Source organism: Jaculus jaculus, chromosome 8, assembly GCF_020740685.1.
Source record: "Jaculus jaculus isolate mJacJac1 chromosome 8, mJacJac1.mat.Y.cur, whole genome shotgun sequence".
In the NCBI taxonomy this organism is placed as follows: Eukaryota; Metazoa; Chordata; class Mammalia; order Rodentia; family Dipodidae; genus Jaculus; species Jaculus jaculus.
The window spans coordinates 102,320,755-102,341,976 of record NC_059109.1 but is presented as its reverse complement, the minus strand read 5'-3'; the positions used below and the strand labels follow the sequence as shown (position 1 = coordinate 102,341,976).

Sequence of the window (21,222 nt, the reverse complement as noted above, 5' to 3'; positions counted from 1 at the left end):
GGATCTGAAACTGAGCTCAACATTTTCTGGTTCTTAGATGAGTTAGGTTATTTGTGATGACCTATGTCACAGCTTGTCAACATTCTGGGCTTATCCTGCTTATCTAATGCCCCATCTCATTGTGGTAAACTGAGGCTCCAACTACAGCCTCCTTGTCCACATAGTCTTTTTCACCATTACCTTGATACCCTTTCCATGGAGAGATGGGCTTTCTATCTCCTCATCCTTTGAATATTTGAAGACTGTGGCCATTCCAACAGAAGTGGTATGAGGAGTGATGCTGGGTGCCTTGCCAGGCTGGGCCATACAATGCAGTGATGCTGCCAACTTGCCAGGGAGGATCCTTGCACTGCCACAGAGCAGTCAGTCTGCTCCTAAGCTGCTATGCTGAAAGGAAGCCCAGATCACAGAGTGCAGGTGGAAAGGCTCTGTGTCACTTTATGTTGTAGAGTCATTCCAGCACAGGAAAGTAACAAGCCTTTACTTGTGAGTAAACAAGCCCTCATTATCCGGAATGCTGGTCTAGGTTTCTAATTTTGTTCCCAAAGACTCCAGGCATTGTGGAGCACAGACTAGCTATTTCTACTGTGCCATCTGAACTGCTGAACCACTAACTGAGCAGAATCAGAAGACACACATTATGCTACTGGTTCATATGGCAACTGAAACTAGGACACTATTTGCTAACAACCTATGATTTTCTTTACTATAACAAAATTTTGCATCAGACCATATGTACAGGAATGTGCAAGCTGGACATAATGTTACAATCTCAACACTGAGGAGGCTAAGGCAGGAGGATCACAAGTTTGAAGCCAGCCCTTGAGTCCCTGTCTCAAAAAAAAATAAAATAAAATAAAAACAAACATCTGGGAAAGACCTAAGAAAAGTAAGTTTTAAACAGTGTCTATCTTTTTCTTGGAGTACTCAGGGTTCATTATTTGGAACTCTGATTAACACCATAAACTTCTACCACTAAGTGGCTATCTCTTTGCTCTAAGTCATGCTCTTTCGTAAATGATTCTTAACAACTCCAGAAATGCAGAGACTTTGAATAATTTGTTCAAAGCCCATGGGAAGCAAATAGAAGAGCTAGGACCAAGGTTTCCTTAAGGGAAAAAGACAACAGACTGGCAGCCCATGACATTTTGTATTTGCCTCCTTTTCTGATAGCTTTTGAGGATGTTTCCAGTAGTTTCTACATATATGTGATTGATTAGAATGTGCCACATATTGGGCTTTAATATCAAGGAAATCTGGGAAATACATTTATGTTTACTTTCAGAAATTCCCAGAAGGAGGCACTAGGAACAGAGGTTAGGCACGCCACTCCAGTGTCTGCCTCAATAAGTCAAAAGCAAGTATGACATAAGAAGGGAGCTACCACACTGATAAAAGCCAGCTTGAGGCCATCTGTCAGAGTGGCTTATTTGAGAAGATCTCCAGCTGAACAACCCAGGAGAAGTCCCACTCATGCAGCTCTTGGTTTTCCCAGATGGCCTTTCCTTATAAGCCAGGGAGGAGATGAGAACAGTTGGGCCTCATGACCATTCCAAAGCAATTTGCTTGCTCCACTGCCACAAAAGCAATGTCTTATTAACTTGTTGATGTGTCACATAACATCTCCAGCAAGATACCATGGAGATAACAGTATGTGACTTGCCATGAAAAATACTGTGATAGTTTGAATTAGGTGTCCCCCATAAACTAGTGTTTGAAATGTTTGGCTCTCAGCTGATGGCAATTTGGGAGGTGGAGCCTTGCTGGAGGATGTGTTGATGATGTGTGAACCAATATATCTCATGAAAACCTGACTAAAAGATTTCACCTTCCATAAAAACAAAGTGTCAAAGCCCAATGACATACTGTCCTTCAGTAAGCAAATGGATAACCTCTGATGACCACAGACACTAGAACATGACTCAGCTCTTAAAGGAATGAACTACAGAGCAGGGCGTGGTGGAACACACCTTTAATCCCAGTCAGGAGGCAGAGGTAGGCAGATCGCCATGAGTTTGAGGCCACCCTGAGAGTCCAGAGTGAATTCCAGGTCAGCCTGGGCTAGAGTGAGACCCTACCTCGAAAAACAAAACAAAACAAACAAACAACAACAACAAAAGGAAATGAACTACTGGGCTGGAAAGATGGCTCAGCAGTTAAGGCACTTGTCCAAAAGGCCTAACAACCTAGGTTCAATTCCCCAGTGCCCACAAAAAGCCAAATGCAAAAAGTGGTATATGAGTCTGGAGTTTGTTTGCAGGGACTGCTGGCCCTGGCAAACCCATTCTCTCTGTCTCTCTTCTTTCTACTTGAAAATAAATAAATAATAGTTAAAAGAACAAATGAACTATAAAGCCATGAGGAAAACTTAAATGCAGTGAAAGAAGACACTCTGACAAGGACAGGATATCATATAACTTATTCCAATTATATTTCATCCTTGGAAAAAGTAAAACTGTGATGACAGTGAAATGGTAAATGTTGGTAGCCCTCAGAATGGAGTGAGGGATGAAGGGAAGAGCACAGAAGCTTGTTAGGACAGCTGAATATATCACAATCATCCAAGATATGGATGCATGCCATTGTATGCTGTAAAGACCCCTCAAGTGCTCAAAAACAACAGTGAAGTTAGAGGTTGTAGCTCATCAGTTCTGATGCATGTGTCTCTCTGGTGGGAGATTCTGGGTGTGAATTGCAGGGAACAGGGAAGAAGGGGCATATAGGAAGACTCTGTACCTTTTGTTCAATCTTGTTGTGAAACACTGCTCTAAAAAAATCTATTAAAGAAAACTTGTTGGCTTAAAGGCACAATAAAGTCATGATCTCATGATCTTTGGGAGTTAGAAATTTTGAGTAGCTTAACTGAAGGCCTAAGGTCTCCTTAGTTTTCAGTCATCTGAAGGCCTGAGTGGGGCTGGAAGACCTATTGCCCAGGCAGGTCACTCATTCATGTAGCTAGTGCTGGTGTCCTCAATTCTTTACTGCATGGACCTCTCCTTACAACATAGTATCAGATAATATGGGAAGGGCAGGTAGAAGCTATAGTCTCTGTTACAATTACCTTCTCACTGCTGGGACAAAGCACCCAACCAAAAGAAGTTGATGGGAGAAAAGTTGTTTATTTTAGTTTTGAGTGGAAGCTCTGTGATGGTAGGGGAAAAGATGACATGTGGAAACAATAGCAGGAGATTGAGCTGGATTCTAGCAAGGACAAACTAGCTGTAGCATCAATAAACCCACACCTAACAACACACTTCCTCCAGCAAGGCTCTACCTCCCAAACTGCCATCAGATTGGAACCACACATTAAAAACACACAAATCTATGGGAGACACCTCATTCAAACCACCACAGTATCTTTCATGGTTTAGCTGTGGAAGTTACACTGTTATCTCCATGATATCCTGCTGGAGATATTATACCCCATAATATAGCCATCCATGTTCTAATAAGCCCTATTCATTGTGGGAGGGAACCATGAGAGGACATGAAGAGCAAAGATTCTTGGGGGCCATACTGAATGCTAACGAACACAGTGGGTTTATGCTGTATACACTGGTATATCTCATGACATACTTTGACTAAAAGACTTCATCTTCTGGAAGAACAAAGTGTGATCTTCAAAATTAAAATAAAATTCAAGAACAATACTTACAAAATCAGGCTGGGCCCTTTGTACCTCCAAGGGACTTGGGACAGCCGGTTTGGAAATATGCAGATAATAGTAAGACCCGGGAAGGATGCCTCCTAGAGGAAAAGGTAAGTTTTCTACATCAGAAGTGAGTTGTTGGAGAGGTGGGGAAGTGAGCTTATATTTTCATCATAGGACAGAGATACCTAAAGCTCATCAAACTCTCCCATTCAAGTGCTGCTTGTTAACAAGGAAGAATCTGGGGAAATTGAGCTCAATTTAATCAAATCAATTTGATGGAGATATTATACATATTACAACCATCTACACTGTAAGATTTCCTACAGTTCCCTGCACCCTGAACCATAGCTGAGCCAACCAGATCAAGAACTTCAGAAGTCTTAAATGCTGCAATGGTATTCCATTTCCACTGTTCTTCCAAATACAATCAAAATATTTTAAAATACTGAACTTTAGGGCTGGAGAGATGGCTTAGTGGCTAAAATGTTTGTCTACAAAGCCAAAGGACCCAGGTTTGGTTCCCCAGTACCTATGTAAAGCCAGATATACAAGGTGGCACATGCATTTGGAATTTGTTTGCAGTGGCTAGAGGCTCTGGTGTGCCCATTCTCTCTCTCTCTCATAAATAAATAAATACATTCTTTAAAAAAGATACTGAATTTTATAAGGAAAATTGACAAGTTATTTGCTGAATGCTTCAGAAAAGTATCATTATCAAATCCTTAATATTTTAGAGGCAGGCTTGAAGTTGGAGCCTGATCAAGATTCGACCTCTGGGGGCTGGAGAGATGGCTTAGCGGTTAAGCGCTTGCCTGTGAAGCCTAAGGACCCCGGTTCGAGGCTCGGTTCCCCAGGACCCACGTTAGCCAGATGTACAAGGGGGCGTATGCATCTGGAGTTTGTTTGTAGTGGCTGGAGGCCCTGGCGCGCCCATTCTCTCTCTCTCTCTCTCTCTCTCTCTGTCTCTCTCTGTTGCTCTCAAATAAATAAATAAAAATAAACAGGATTCGACCTCTGGATCTGTTTTTCAGATATAAGGTAGTGGTGGCACTCATGTCCTACCCAAGACCTGTACAACATTGAGCCCATAATCATGTTGTCATAGATGATGAGGATGGGCACAAACTACAGCAAAATAGAAGAAGGACTAGGTAGAAAGAAGAAGGGGCTAGTAGAAGGAGATAGGGGCCAAAAGAAAGTAATGGAAGGGGAAAAATAGAAAAGTAATCTGGTTTTTGAGGCCCCTCCTTTCCCTTGCTTGTCTTAGGTCACCATTGGCCCTAAGAGCTCATCCAGAGGAGAAGCAGAATAGGATCTTCCTAAGGCATCTCTTGGGTAGAGAAAGACTAGAAAGGGAATGTAAGCTTTATCTTAAAACATTATTTACAATTTTTATATGTGCCCATAATATATTTTATTTATTTATTTTGAGCACTTTATTACATAAAGACATTGCTTAATGTTCATACTCCCATCAGGCTGTTCTCTTATGTTCTCTCTCCCCTCCCCCTGCTCCCCTAAGGGTCCACCTCAGTGGGGCTAATACATATTCACTGTGGGATCATGAAAGCACCAGGCTTTGTGGGGGGGGGGGGCAAAGCCTCAGGATACTCCTTCTGTCCTATGGCTCTTACAATCTTTCTGACCCCTTTTCCAAAATGTTCCCTGAGTCTTGGTCGGTAAGTCTCCTTTAGTGTTGAGCTCTGAGCAGCCTCTGATTATCTGCCTTGATGAGTTTTGAGTCTTATCAGTATCTACCACCATCTCCCTGGAGGAGATTCTCATGTTAGGGGTAATAATGTGAGCTTTTTATCTCTTTAGTATGCTGTTCTATTTACTGGTTTCAAGGTTTATATATATATATGCTTTAGGGGTTGGTACATGAACCTCCCAAAAGTAAATATAAGTGTGGTAAATACATAGATTTTTCTGGACAGAAAGTCTGAAGCATTTCAGGATACTTCTAAAGCTATCTTTCAGGCTAGAAGATGGCTTAGCAGTAAAGACACTTGCCTGCAAAGAATAAGGACTCATGTTTGAATCTCCATGTCCCATGTAAGCAAGATGCATAGTGACTCAAGCATGGAAGGCTGCACATACACACAAGGGGGTGCACATGTCTGGAGTTTAATTGCAGTGGCTGCAAGCCCTGGTGTGCCTATTCTCTATCTATCTATCTATCTATCTATCTATCTATCTATCTATCTATCTATCTATCTCTATCTATATATCTGTTACTACTAAATAAATAAAGCTATCTCTTACCCTACCTCCCAATATCAAGGAATCCCCCTTTACTCATGAAATCATCTCCTTAGGTGTTAACAAGGTTTAGGGAATGAAAGAAGATGTTCACAGCTACAAATGGTGAACCATCAAGTTGACAGGCTAAGGTATGGGCTTCTTGGAAGGGTCTCTATTGATGAACTTGTGGTAAGAATGGAAAATTGGGGTAAGATGTCAGGCCAAACCATTTCTCAACAGATCTTAGATCTCCAGGCAAGTTATTAATTGTTCCCTAATCTGTAAAATATTATTAAGAGATGGTTCATAACAAATGGTCAAAATGCAAAGTATCATAATAAGGATATTTCCAGGTTCAAAATACACACATAAGAAATGAGATAGACCCTTATCCTATCTCTATGGCAACCACCGAGGGACAGGAGCCAAGCATAAGAGAAATATGATCAACTATTCTAACCACCAGCCCCTCTAATCTGTGGTCTCATTAAAGGAAGTAAAGGGGGCTACTCACACACCTTGTATCTTTGCTCCCTTGTACATGGGGATGAGTCGATCAAGATCAGCTGGTGGCTCAGTCACAGGTTCAAGGGTTGGATCAAAAAGGCAGAGCATAGCCGCTGCCAGCTGGAAGCCAATTTCTTTGGAGCTAAAGTTGCTGTGAGTCCACTCATCTGAGTAATATCTGTTAGAGAATTTAGTGAGGGGGCCAGCAGCTCTGATGGCGATGTCATTGGTGTGGAAGTTGGTATCAATCACAAGCCGGCCATTATAGACAAGGCATGCATCATTAAGTGCTTTGAACGTTTCATAATCTACATTCTTCTCACAGAAGCTGAAGAACATCTGCAAGGTGAATGATGACATCATCAGTCAGCTATCACTTCAGTGCTGGGAATAAAGCATCCTCGGCAATTAGTCACTCTTGATTTTACCTCCCCAAGAGATTGTATAGTCTGCAGGGTCCAAAAGGTATCTACTAAATATCTGTCATATGCTGTGTGTAGAAAGACCAGGAAGGGGAGAGGACAGAGATAAGAAATTATTGACCTATGGTACGAAGGACAAATTAAAATTACTAAAGGTCACTCTTTGTCACTTAATTTGGACATACAGTGGAGAGAAAGGTGCCAGGAATGGAATATCTATCATAAGAATAAGTATGTTTTTCCTTGTAAGAAGGCTTACTTGTGGAGAGACCTTATTTCCTCCTAATTCTCCTGCTCTTCAAAAATCTCTAGCTCGTCCCCCTTCCATTTTCATTTTCTTGTATCTGACACTTGGGTGTTTTTGGTATCCTTTCTACTCTCCAATCTTCAGGTTGTCCCGTTCCTAGGTTTTTAAACCCAGAAATCTGGATCCTGAAGAATGTCTTAGGGATTGTAAGCCAGTGACCTCAGTATCTCCCAGGCTGGCTCTTGACTCATTGCTTCCTGCCCTGGAATAGTTAGGTTAGGGGTATGGCCAGTGGCTATAGGAACACTCACTTCTCTGAGTGTCTCTGTGACTCTGAATCATTGTCTTCCTGTATCACTATTCCCTTGCCATCTATGTAAAATATAGAAAAAGTTATTTGGCTTAAATTCAAATTATACATAAAACAGTGTCATCTATCTATTGATACCTCAAAATTTTTCAGAAATACCTGTCAAAGTTCTTCTACCTATCAATTTTCTTCTACTAATTAAACCTACTTTTTATTAAGTAACACATTCACCAAGAATATATTTTAAGGATTTGAAGATGTAATTGTAAAGATTATTTGCATTGCGATAGTATTTCCTTACACTGTTTTAGTGTTAGGTATTCACAATTTTTGCTATATTTGGGGTTGAACTATAAAATAAGCAAATCTAGCAATAATTTGATGTCATTCACTCATGTGATTGGACAGATACTTCTTTGCCAGGCACTACAAGGCCCTGAAGATAATAACTTGGCTAAAAATAATAAACATGAAGATTACTATGTAATTGGAGCGATAGATGCCAATAAAAAGGAAAGACTGATTTTTTTAAAAATTATATATATTTTCAAGCAAAGAGAGACAGGGAGAGATAAAGAGCAAGAGAGAGAGAGGGGGAGGGAAGAGACAGAGAATATATGGGCGTACCAGAGCCTTCACCTGCTGCAAACAAACTCCAGATGCATGTGCCACTTTGTGCACCTGGCTATCTGGCTTTATGTGGGGTACTAGGGAATTGAAGCAGGGTCATTAGGCTTTGTAGGCAAGTGCCTTAAACACTGAGCAATCTCTCCAGTCTGGGAATACTACTTTGAAAGCCACTGTATCTGGGGTTGTGGTGGTTTGATTCAGGTGTCCCCCATAAACTTAGGTGTTCTGAATGCTAGGTTCCTAGGTGATGGAGATTTGGGAATTAACGCCTCCTGGAGGGAGTGTATTGTTGGGGGCCGGCTTATGGGTATTAAAGCCAGTTTCCCCATGCCAGTGTTTGGCACACTCTCCTACTATGGTCTACCTTATGTTATCCAGGGGGTGATGTCCACCCTCTGCTCATGCTATCGTTTTCCCCTGCCATCATGGAGCTTCCCCTCGAGCCTGTAAGCCAAAATAAATCTCTTTTTTCCAGAAGCTGCTTTTTATTGGGTGATTTCTACCAGCAATGCGAACTGGACTGCAAGAGTAAAGTGTTACCGAGGAGTGGGATTGCTGCTAGACACCTGACTGTGTGGCTTTAGCCTTTTGGAGTTGATTTTCAAGAGGAATGTGGGAGGATTTGAAACCTTGGCCTATGAAATGCCTTGCAGTGCTGTAAGTACAGCTTGATGGACTATTCTGGTCAGAGCTACAAGACCTGAATGCAGTAAGAACTATGGACTGTGAGATTTGGCTTATGAGGGTGAGAAACAGCTTTGCTTGGACTAGGCTAGCAGTTTGTGTGAGAAGCTTGCTCTTATGCCCCTGTCCTGAGAAGTTGTGCAGGGTTGCTTTGCATAGAAATGAACTGGTGTGAGCAGAGGGATATGGCACAGAAAGAAAAATCTTTGGGTGAACTGCTGCCTGTTCAGCTACAACTGAAAGATTACAACCTCTGAGATTGGGCCAGCTGACCAGCACTGGGGCAACAAGAAGAATGTAGACTCTTTTGAAGGGGCCTGACTGCTCAAGGAGTGTCCTGTTCTTCAAAGTCTGCTTTATTCCCCCCCCTGGATTAACAAATTAGCACCCTACCTGGTATCGTGGAGTATAAGAAATGCTGGAAAGAGGGTCATTGAGTTTGCAACACGGTCTTGTGTTTTGGAAATGGCCATGGGCAGTGTGAAGCGGGTTTGCTGGTTGCCTGCATAAAGACCCCATGGGGCCATAAGGATGAACCATGGCTTGCAGTGGAGACCTAGTGGAGATGCTGGGACCATGAGATGGCTGCCAAGGAGCTGCCGGCCCCGATGAAGTTTTCCAGGACTGTGAGTAGCCTAGCTGGTGGGGTGGAATTGGAATGCCAGAGACTTGTTGCTGGTTAGAATTATCAGACGTAAAGGTTTGCCACTGGCTAGAGTTGCTGAACTTGAAGCTACAGAGTTTGATATTTGCCCTGGTTGCTTTAAATCTTGTATTGGTTGAATGTTTCTTTGCTATGCCCAATGCCATCTTTTGCATTGTGAATATTAATCTGTGCCATTATGGGTTTTTTGAGGTTATTTTTGGGTATTATGGCTCAGTTAAAAGATCTTGAACTATGGGGGTGTATAAACATCATTGGGATTGATAAAAAAATATGGGGACTTTTAAAGTCAGACTAAATGCATTGTATTTTACATCATGCATGGATATCAGTTTATGGGGGCCAGGGGCGGAATGTGCTGGTTTAATTCAGGTGTCCCCCATAAACTTAGGTGTTCTGAATGCTAGGTTCCCAGCTGAAGGAGATTTGGGAATTAACGCCTCCTGGAGGGAGTGTATTGTTGGGGGCCAGCTTATGGGTATTAAAGCCAGTTTCTCCATGCCAGTGTTTGGCACACTCTCCTCTATGGTCCACCTTATGTTGGCCAAGGGATGATGTCCACCCTCTTCTCATGCCATCGTTTTCCCCTGCCATCGTGGAGCTTCCCCTCGAGCCTGTAAGCCAAAATAAATCTCTTTTTTCTAGAAGCTGCTCTTTGTTGGGTGATTTCTACCAGCAATGCTAACCAGACTGCAACAGGGGCCTAGGGAGACCAGAACACCTGCTGGTATCCCAACATACATAAGTAACAAGAAGGAGCAGAGAAGCCTTGGCTTAGAGTCAAACACCAATTTTAAGAGATTTCTGCTTCTGGTATGATGACACAACCTTGTGAGAGTGAACCTCCCATCAATACTAACTAAACCCTGACCAAAATAGGAAGCCAGCTACCTGGCATTACTGATTATTGTTTAAGTGAGGTAGACTGTGTAAGACAGTAAAGTCTTGAACAGTGACCAGTACAGGGCTACTTTCTCTTAGCTTTTAACAAAAGGTGGGTTATAAGCATATTGTGTTTTAGTAGAAGAGCCAGTGAGGTTTGAAGTCCTGAAGCAACAGAAATTTTCCAGTTGTAAGAGCAAAAAGAAAGCAAAACATATTTAAACAAATAAGCACAGCCTTAGAGCCCCAGGAAACATGATTTTAAAAAACCTAGCAGGTATGTAGTTAAAGCGCCAAAGGACAGGACTGAACCAAAGAATGAGCCTGAATAAAGGCCAAGAATTTTCTAAAATTTAGTGAAAGTTATAAATTTATGGAGTCAAGAAACTAAGTGGATCACAAATAAGATTAAAAAAAAACATAATAAACTGGAACCCCAATTGCATCAAGCTTCTGAAAATCAATGACAAAGAGAGTATCTTAAAATCATGCAGTGGAAAATTATACACTACATATACAGGGGAACAAGATTTTCAATGGCATCTGATTTGTAAATCAAAATGCATGGATATCAGAATATGGAGAGAAACATATTCAAAATTTGGAGTGAGGCAAATACCCTGTGAAAATATTCAGTGAAAATATCCTTTATCTTTAGATAATTTGTTGTTAGGAGACTTGCATTGTATAAAGTGCTAACGGAAGTTGTACAGGCTGAGGAAAGACTTGTATCTTCAGAAATGAAGAAAAAAAATCACAAAATGGGAAAATTTGCATATGTATATAAAATGGGATTTTAGTACTTTAAAATATATAAAAATATTGTTGTTTTTCAATATGAATAGAGATAATATTAATACACATAATGACTATAACAGAATGGATGACCAAGTGTGTAGGAAGAAGGATCTGCATTATTGCAAAGTTTATACATTTTATGTGAAATGGTGCAATATAGTAGAAGATAGCTTTGTCACTTGAAATATAACACTAAAGCATAATGACCAGAAAAAGAAAGGTAGAAAAGAAGGGGGAAAAAAGGATTAATAGCAAATAAATAATAAAATGGTAAACCTAAATTTAACTAACTATACCAGTAATTACATTAAATATTAATGGTCTAAATACTTTCATTAAAGTGCAGGGATATTGCAAAAGAATAAAAACCATGTGGTAAGTATAATTTAAGGATAGTTCTCAAGATTATTACCCCTTTGACTTTGGGATTGATGAACTATGGAAATAATGAGGTAAAAGTAAATGGCATAATTGACTTTAAGAAAGGAAGATCATAACAGGTTAGCCTGACCTAATCAAGTGAGCCCTTAAAAGAGACCAGGCTTTTCCTGAAGGAGATTCCAAGTGTGGTACAATTGACATGTGGGAGATTCTCCATTCCTGACCTTAAAATGGGAATGGTAGTATGGCAAGGAATGAAGGAGGGCACTAAGAGATGAGAGTGAACCTTGAGCTAATAAATGGATGTTACTTTATTTTAGGATGTTATTTATATTTGTGCTAATCTGTTATTCATTCATAGGATATTTATATAATTTATTTTATGACAGCTACAAGGGATACAATTTAGACAGAAAGACACAAATATAAAGTGAGTATGAAAAATATACTATGCTAACAATGTACAAGAAGGATGAAATATTTACATTAATATCAGATACAAAAGTACCTGAAGATAAGGGGCATTATTGGAGATACACAAAGACATTTCATTATGATAGAAGGCACAATTTACAAGGTAGATATAAAAATTATACATGTCTATGGGTTTAACAACAGAGCAATGAAGAGTGAATAGTTTGACATAAAGGGACAAATACAACCTCCCCAAATGACAAGAAATTGTAATATCTTATTCTTAGAAAGTAATAGAATTAGACAAAAAGATTGTAAATCAGGAAATTTCAGTAATGAGATTCAAATATCACTATCAATCACACTAAACTGAGCATTTCTTCTAGAAACACTTCACCCAGCAGCCATAGCATACAAACTCTTTCTTTACAAGTAGACAGAAATGCTCGATGTGCATGGGCATACAGCAAGACTCAGTCATTCTTGAAAGACTAGATAATATTGAATATGTTCTCTGAGCACATAGCATTGAATGAACAAAAATATGGTATGTAACACTCAAGTACTTTGAAGTTAAACAACATATAATCCAAGGGTCCATGAATATCACAAGGGTGATTAGAATATATTTTGACTTAAATACTAGTAAAAGTTTTGAGACAGCTAAAACATATAAGAAAACTTATAGCTTCACTGATGTGTAAGTCAATGGCTCAAGACTATACCTCAAGAAACTAGAAAAGAGAAGTAAAATCTAACATAGAAGAGAGAGGCAAAGTGAATTGAAAGTAAGCAGGAGGAGGGAAGTGACCACTGAAAGCAGAAATCAATGAAAGAGAAAACCGATAGATAACAGAGCTAACTGTACTGGGAAGCAATCTTTGATTTTTATCTTTGAAAATATCAATAAAATTGACAAATCTCTGTTTAGACTGAGGAAAGAAAAAAAAAGAGAGGAAAGGAGAGAGAGTAAAACACAGATGGAGACAGACAGCAATAGACACAGTGATTGACGAAGTCCACCAGTGTCAGAAATCAATGAAGCAGGAGGCTTCTGGATAAAATGGTAGACTAGAGGCTGGACTCTGTTCCAAAGAGAGAAGGAGAAGAGTGTCAGAAATGCACAAACAAAATGAAAGATACCTGAAAAAAGAAAAGGCAGGACAGATGATACAGAGAAATAAGCTACACATAGCCTCCGTGGCACAGTTCTCCAGAAACAGGTAGGGAACCGAAGGTTCCAGAGATCAGCCGGATGAAAGGAAAAGGTCGCAGCCCCATCAAAAGTCTAAAATCTGATTGCAGCTTTTGTTAATTCCTCTGACACATGGCCCCATGTGGAGGGAAGTCCTACTTTGTCATGCCGGATGACTCAGAAGGTACTATGGGGTACATCTTGAGAAAGAATATTGTTAACAACTGTGCTAGCCTAGGGGCCTGAGATCAGGGAACAAACACAGGTCAAGGAGTCTCAGTTTGTCCTGCAACAACCCATTGATGAGGGAAGGACCAGAGAGGTGCTTGTGGAAAACAAGGAGAGAAGCTGACCAACTGAAGGGTACAGACAGCTGAGAGTGCTAGACAGGCAGGGAAGTGCATAGCTATGAACCTGAGGCTGGTGGGTGGATCAAGCTCTGGAACCTCCCTTCTGTCTAGAGACTAACAACTCCAGCTTCAGAGTGTACTGTATATCCACAACTACATCTCTCCAGTGGGTGTTCAAGTCAGGAGGTCTTAACAGTGTGAAGATGCATCCTTGACCCCTACTGGTCTTTGTGCTATGTGTAATTGCTTCTTACCTTCCCAATGCATGTGGAAGACACCCTCAGCTACAATATTAGCTATCTCAGGGACCACAATCTGTAAAGTGTGGAGTGGGTTGTGGGGTTAGGTGAGAGAACCTTCCCAGCCCAAAGATCATGAAGTTAATGTGGCCCCCAGAGGTCTGTGGTACACAAAGAAGAAAACTAACACAGATCTTACACATCTATACTTATTGCTAAAACTATTCACAATAGTAAGGAAATGGAAACAGACTTGATATCTACCAGCAGATGAATGGATAAAGAAAATGTGGTGCTGGGCTGGAGAGATGGCTTAGCGGTTAAGCGCTTGCATGTGAAGCCTAAGGACCCCAGTTCAAGGCTCGGTTCCCCAGGTCCCACGTTAGCCAGATGCACAAGGGGGTGCACGCATCTGGAGTTCGTTTGCAGTGGCTGGAAGCCCTGTCATGCCCATTCTCTCTCTCTCCCTCTATCTGTCTTTCTCTCTATGTCTGTCGCTCTCAAATAAATAAATAAAAATGAAAAAAAAAAAAAAAAGAAAATGTGGTGCAAATACTTGTGATGATTCATCTTGATGTCAATTTAATTGGCTCAGAATTGACCAAAAGAGGTTGGAGAGATGGCTTAGCATTTAAGGTGCTTACCTACAAAACCAAAGGACTCAGGTTTGATTCCCCAACACCCATGTAAACCAGATGCACAAGGTGGCGAATGCATCTGGAGTTCATTTGCAGTGGCTAGAGGCCCTGGCATGCCCAGTTACTCCCCCCACCTCTCTCTCTTTTAAATAAAAATAAAATAAAACAATCAACTAAAAGACATCTCTGGGCTATTCCATAAGAACATTTCCAGGAAAGGTTAACTTGAGGAAGCAAAAGCCTCCCCAGAGGGTAAATTAACCCACATATGATGAAGTCTGAGAGAAAATCAGTGCTGTCTTTGCCTGCCTATCTTTGCTCCTTGTGGTAAGTACATTTTCCCTGTTGCTGTCATTCTTTGCTGATATCAGAATCCAGCTTCTTCAGCCTTCCAATGGACTAAAGACCAGCAACTCTCCATGAATTCTTCAGACCTCCAGTACAAGATTGGGACTGTTGAGGCATCTATCCCTATGGACTGAGCAGTTACCTGGTTCTTAGCCCCTCTAACATGCAGACAGGGATTGTTGGACCATGTAAGTACCATGTAAACCAGTCTAATAAATCTCCTTCATAATATAATTTGTTCTATCAGTTATGTTCCTTTAGGAAACCCTGACTAATAGAATTCTTTATAAAGTCTTATTTAGCCAGAGAGAACAAAATTATGTCACTTGCAAGAAAATAGATGGAACTGGAAATTTGCATAAGTGAAATAAGCCAGGCTCAGAAAGATAAATATTGCATGTTTTCACTTATATGAAAAACTTGGACTTAAGATTGATTGAGTGTGTGTGTGTGTATGTAGATCATGAAACTAGGAAGCTATGAGAAGGAAACAAGGGGAAATAGGGTAGTAGAATACATGTGATAAGAAAGCAGGAGGGACTCTCAGGGGGGAAGAAAGAGAACCATCCAAAGGAAAGAGAGAGCACTGGGAATGTAGCGAGAAAGGGCGACGAGTAAGAATGAATATAGGAACACATGCATATAAAATTCTATGATGAGGGCTGGAGAGATGGCTTAGCGGTTAAGCGCTTGCCTGTGAAGCCGAAGGACCCCAGTTCGAGGCTCGGTTCCCCAGGTCCCACGTAAGCCAGATGCACAAGGGGGTGCACGCGTCTGGAGTTCGTTTGCAGAGGCTGGAAGCCCTGGCGCGCCCATTCTCTCTCTCTCCCTCTATCTGTCTTTCTCTCTGTGTCTGTCGCTCTCAAATAAATAAATAAAAAATATATTTATAAAAAAATAAATAAATAAAAGAAAACCAAACAAAAACAGAAAGGCTGAACATGTAATTCTACTTGTAAAAACTGTAGATTTAGCAGTAAACATACACCTTCTATTTTCGTCTCTTAGAGCCACTATAACAATGTATTATAAACTGAGTTCCCTCAAAAACGAGCTGTTATACATGTTGGGTCAGGATACGCAAAGACATTTCCTTCTACCCAAAACTGATGGCTAACCCCACAAGGCACAACCCATATACCCCAACAAGGAGGGTCCTTGTGGAGTGGGGAGGACGGGGAGGAGGCTAATAATGGTACCAACTTGACTGTACTTACTGAGTACAAAAATTAAAAAATGAGCCGGGCGTGGTGGCGCACGCCTTTAATCCCAGCACTCGGGAGGCAGAGGTAGGAGGATCGCCGTGAGTTCGAGGCCACCCTGAGACTCCATAGTGAATTCCAGGTCAGCCTGGGCTAGAGTGAAACCCTACCTCAAAAAACCAAAAAAAAAAAAAAAAAAAAAAAAAAATTAAAAAATGAGCTGTAATTTTTATAAGTCTAATATATTAAGCTGATAATAAAATATTAACTTAGTACCACTATTCTGACCAACTTAAATAAAAAGTACAATTTACCAAAATCGATAAAAAGAAATAGAAATCTGAGTAGTCTAGTAAAGAAACAGATTAAGTCCACCAAACATTCAAAGAAGGAATATCAACATTGCATAAACTTTTTAAGAAAATATAAGACAGAACATTGCCTAAATCTTTTTACGAGGCCAGCATAGCCCAAACACTAAAACCCTACAAAGATATCACAAAAGGAGAGGGCAAATATCCTTCACTTCAAAAACTTCCTATCAGAGAAGAAGCAGTAAAATTATTTCTTTGCAATTTTATTTATCATTCTTATCACTTGCATGACATGCTGATATATTTAGACAATGTCTATTAAAACTAGAAAGTGAATTTAGCAAAATTTAGGCTGCAATGTTTATGTATGACATTATGTATATGACACCCAATCAACTAGAAAACAAAAATTTGAATAATCCATAAAATTTTTCTTATGAAAAGAGATATATAGGTAGACAGTAGGTACATGAGGCAATGTCTATTTCATTACTTATTTGGAAAGCACAGATTAAAAATATAGTTATGCACAATGGAACTTTATGAAAATGGCTAAAGTTGAAAAAACTGACAAGACTAAGTATCAGCCAGAATGAGGAACACCTAGAGTTTTCAGTTGATTGCTTGTGGAAATGTAAAATGACACACTCACTTTGGAAAACAGTAGGCAGTTTTATTTTAATTTAGTTAGCATATAAAGATAGTATATATAGATAGGTTTATTGTGACATTTACATATGAAATATAATTATAACTTATTTTAATTTGTTTCCTCACCCTCTCACATTCCCCTGTGCCCCTATTACTGGTTAGCTCCTCCATAAGTCCTCTTCTACTTTCATGTCATATACATTCCATTGCTCCATCTTGTTCACCTTCCCATTCTCTTTAAACCCCTTTCTCTCCTTTCATAGTCCCCTTTCTGCTTTTATATTACTAGGTGGGAAATATATGATCTAGCTATTCTTTAGGTACATAGGTTAGAACTGAAAACATATTTATACCCAAAGATGTGTACATGAATGTATGCTAAAGGGCTGGAGAGATAGTTTAGCGGTTAAGTGCTTGCCTGTGAAGCCTAAGGATCCCAGTTCAAGGCTCTATTCCCCAGGACCCACATAAGCCAGATGCACAAGGTGGTGCATGCATCTGGAGTTTGTTTGCAGTGGCTGGAGGCCCTGATGCACCCATTCTCTCCCTCTCTCTCTGCTTCTTTCTCTATCACTCTCAAATAAATAAATAAAAATAAAAACAAAAAAGAATGTATGCCGCAAACAAATGAATAAACAAAATGTGATATATTCATGGAGTGGACTCAACAGTGGATGAAATATGTGGAATATGAAAATCACTCTGCTAGATAAAGGAAGCCAAATAAAATTGGCAATGTGTGGATGTACTTATAAAAGTTGCATTTTAGCAGCACACATACACCTTCTAGTTTAGTTTCCTAGAGCTGTTACAACAAAGTGCCATAAATGAAGTCCCTCAGAACAAAAAAAATGTTATTTCATATTTCTGAAGACTAGAAGTCTGAAATCTAGGTGCTGTCAGGACCAAGCTTCCAAAGGCTCTAGGGGAGACTCTGCTTGCTAGTTTTGGTGGCTGCTGTAATCCTTGCCTTTCTGTGATTTATAGCTGTCATTATTCCTGTCTCTTCTCCTCTGTCTCGTGCATTCTTCTTTGCATGTCTCCTCTGTGTCATCAAATCTCTCTTCTCAGAAAGACACAAGCCATGGAATTCAGGTCTCAACTCTGACCTCTTCTCTATTCAATGACATCTGCAGAGACCCGACTTCAACTAACATCACATCTGCTGGTACTGAGAGTTAGGACTTCCACATGTACTGGGGGCATGAAAAACACAGGGGACCCATCACTTCATCCATAGTCGAGACATTGGCCAATGCCCTGATCGATGACAATGGCAGCAGACAGTAAGAGGGGCAAATATCCTGACTGTCCCTTCCATTCTTAATCTTCCACAAATAACAACTACCAGCCAAAGAAAGATAGAAATTGCAGGGTAACAAGAGTCTGGAACATATCTCTCCAGAGATTACTCCTTGTAAAAGGCAAAGCAGGACAGGAACAGGTAGGACCAGGATCTGAAACAGCCTCCTTTAGGATACAGGGTTGGCAGGAAGGTGCAATGAAGGTGTTTTGCAATGACTCTAATTTCATTTGAAGAAGAGAAAGGGCAGAGGGGACTTTTGGAAATCCAGTATCCAATGGAATATGGGAGGTTTTTCTTTGCTTCATAGACAGGATATGTTCTTCCAGAAGTTCTCCAGGAAGACAATGCAATCTGCAAGGACCATTATTCTGGAGATAAAAGTTTGGGCATAAACATTTTCATCTTTCCCCATCCTAGATATGTGTCATGACACACAAGTGTCTATACACAATGTCATTTGTAAAATAAAGATGGACTTTTTCTGTATTTTTCACTACTATATCTGAGACTAAGACAAAGCTGAGCCTACTTTCTGTTCAATAAATATGTGTAGAATGAATGAATGAGTGAATAAAATTAAGAATAATAAGTACAACAGAAAATTTCCATGGACCTCAGGTGGCACTATCTTCAACTCCTTGACACTCCTTTCATGAAGAGGTAATGTTACTGGAGCTGGGTTCTTGGGTCCAGTAATGGTACGAAGGAGACCTGACCCAGAGAACTCCAGACAAGGCTTTTTATCAGGATACCCACTCCTCCATTGAGATGGAGAACAATTCTAACCAACAGCCAATCAGGAAATAGCCCTGGAAAACAGGGAAATACTTACCTTGCACAAGAAAAATTCCTGCCAGCAGTTCCTCCAAGGTTATCTCAGGTAACAAGGAACTCAAGCTTGCAGGCAAGGGCTATCCCTAACTGCTCAGGGTCCTGCTTAAGCTGCTGCAGCTCGCTGGTCAGCGCTGACCCTCAGGGATAGGGCAGGTTTCTTGGGAGTTTCCCCTGCTCTATGGGTGTGAGCAGAGCTGCTGTTAATTTATTTCCCAGGCTCTCCCTGCCCCTGTAGTAGATTGCCACCAAGAATTTGTTGGAAACTTCGAAAAGCAGAATAGAGTCCATTCCTTTGCCATTCCTTTCCAGCACCTGTGGCATTGTCCCATTCTGGGTGGTCCAATCTGGCTCAGTGAGGTCATTGTCTTCCCCTTCAATAAGCGATGGGGCAGAGGGACTTACCAGTAGCAATCAGAGTGTGGCAGATGTGAGGCTTCTTGACTCCTGAGGCCTGGACATGAAAGAAGACACACTTCTCTCCCCTTCCACTTGTCTTTGAAGTGTCACTGCTCTTTGAAGAAGCCCAGCCTCATGGATAGGATGTTTATCAGTTTTCTGACTAAAATCTTAACCAAAGTTGATCCCGCATTAAAAGTCAAGACAAGTAAACATGCCTTCTAGATGATTCCTGCTCTATCTAGTGCCTGAATTCCACCACATATGAGAAACCCATTGGGAACTGCTCAGTTGGGCCCAGTTAAGCCCTTGGACCCGAAGCCATAGTAAAAGCAAATGATTGTTGTGTTAAGCCCCTGTAGACAAAGGCTTCTTGCTCCAGGGTGGAAGACAACCTCAGCAGTTTGCATAAAACAAAACAAAACAAATGTGCACTGTAAATTCCCTGCCTGCAATCTTTCAGACTCTCCAGTCCCTGGGATTGTGAGTTGGTAGGTGACAGTTCCCACAGATGGACTCACCTCACACTCCAGTCTGAAAGGCTTGGTGCGTGTGGTGAATCCTGCACTGCGGATGGGGTCTGGGTCCAGGCCATCATTCCACTGAGCCAACAGTGCTTCCCAGTAGGTGGTCACCCCTGCTGTGCTGAGAGCATCCTTCACAGCCTTTTCCACCACATAGTTGTTGAGGCAGGTGATGGTGGAGTCAGATGGCGGATGCACAAGGTGGATACGAGTCCCTTTCAGGCCAATGTGTAAGAGCGTCTCTACAGTGGTGTAAGCATCAATTGTACTCCCATAGACAATGACATTCCCTAGAAAGGAAGCAAAATACTGAGCCATACAGTTAATTTAAAAAAAAAATCCAACTTATTAGTCAAATGCTAATAATGTGGAATTGTTCCCTGTAACCCTCTCATTTTTCAACTGCAGGAAGCCAGCGGTGTTACCTAGCAACGGCGACCAAGATAATTTAGTAAAGAATTGGCACAAAACATCCCACAAAGTAGTCAAGTACTTCTAACACAGAAGTAGGACATTCATTTATGTTCCTATAATTTGAAAGTTGAAATTATGCTGAAGGAAATGGTCTAGAATAAAACCTTTTATCTTGTTTCTGTTCTCTATTTGCTGCACTTATTAAGGAAACAAAATTACCAAAGTTTGCAATGCATACAAGTTTTTCTAAGAAGGAAAAGGACATGGTTAAAAAATATCCATGCGCATGATGCTGGGGCAGTTTTAATATTTAAATGTTGGCCTAGGTTGATTTCAAGGAACGTTTCTCTTTTGTTTGAGAATTAATGACTAGAACATTCTGCTTTGCAACAGGTAATTTTATACAGGTTCAAACTGTGAGTTTTAGAATTTAATCTACCAAGCTCTAACTATAAGTACTGAAGGGTATTATTTTGGTCAGCAAATATAAAAATCAAAATAACCTTGAAAGATTTTCCTGAGGTAAGAGTATTATAATAATAACAGTCTATCCCATTTGTTTATGTTTCTCAAAAGCACCACAGAGAAAGAGCTCAGTCAGTAAAGGGATTGCTTTGCAAGCATGAGGACCTGAGTTCTAGTCCTAGGACCCATTTTTAAATGCTAGGTGTGGTGGTGTGTGCCTGAAGCCACTGGGCAGCTCCTCACTTGGGTGCTGTGGGTTCCACAATGAGTTGCACTTTCCTCCACTGACAGAACCAACATTTTGCTTTAGGGGTCGGAGCTATTGTATTTGCTCCAAGGCATGGATTTTGGCTATCTAGCACAACAATGAGTCATCCTGCTGGCTGGGAGAGCCCAAGTTTAGAACTGCTAAGGGTTTGCATCTTCTGCCCTTTTAAAATATGCATGACAAAAAAAATTAAAAAATGGGCTGGAGAAATGGCTTAGCGGTTAAGCGCTTGCCTGTGAAGCC

At 40.7% G+C, this 21,222-nt stretch overlaps 1 protein-coding gene across 1 annotated transcript in view; it reads right to left on the bottom strand.

Moving 5' to 3' along the window:
• Positions 1-21,222, bottom strand: part of Cfap61 (cilia and flagella associated protein 61) — a 330,508-nt gene that overhangs the window by 63,311 nt on the left and 245,975 nt on the right. Inside the window, exons 22-24 of the mRNA XM_045156198.1 lie at positions 19,830-20,122; positions 6,415-6,742; positions 3,656-3,747 (exon numbers count right to left, since the gene is read on the bottom strand). Of these exons, the coding sequence (XP_045012133.1) occupies positions 3,656-3,747; positions 6,415-6,742; positions 19,830-20,122 (713 nt within the window). The remainder of the gene's footprint in view (positions 1-3,655; positions 3,748-6,414; positions 6,743-19,829; positions 20,123-21,222) is intronic.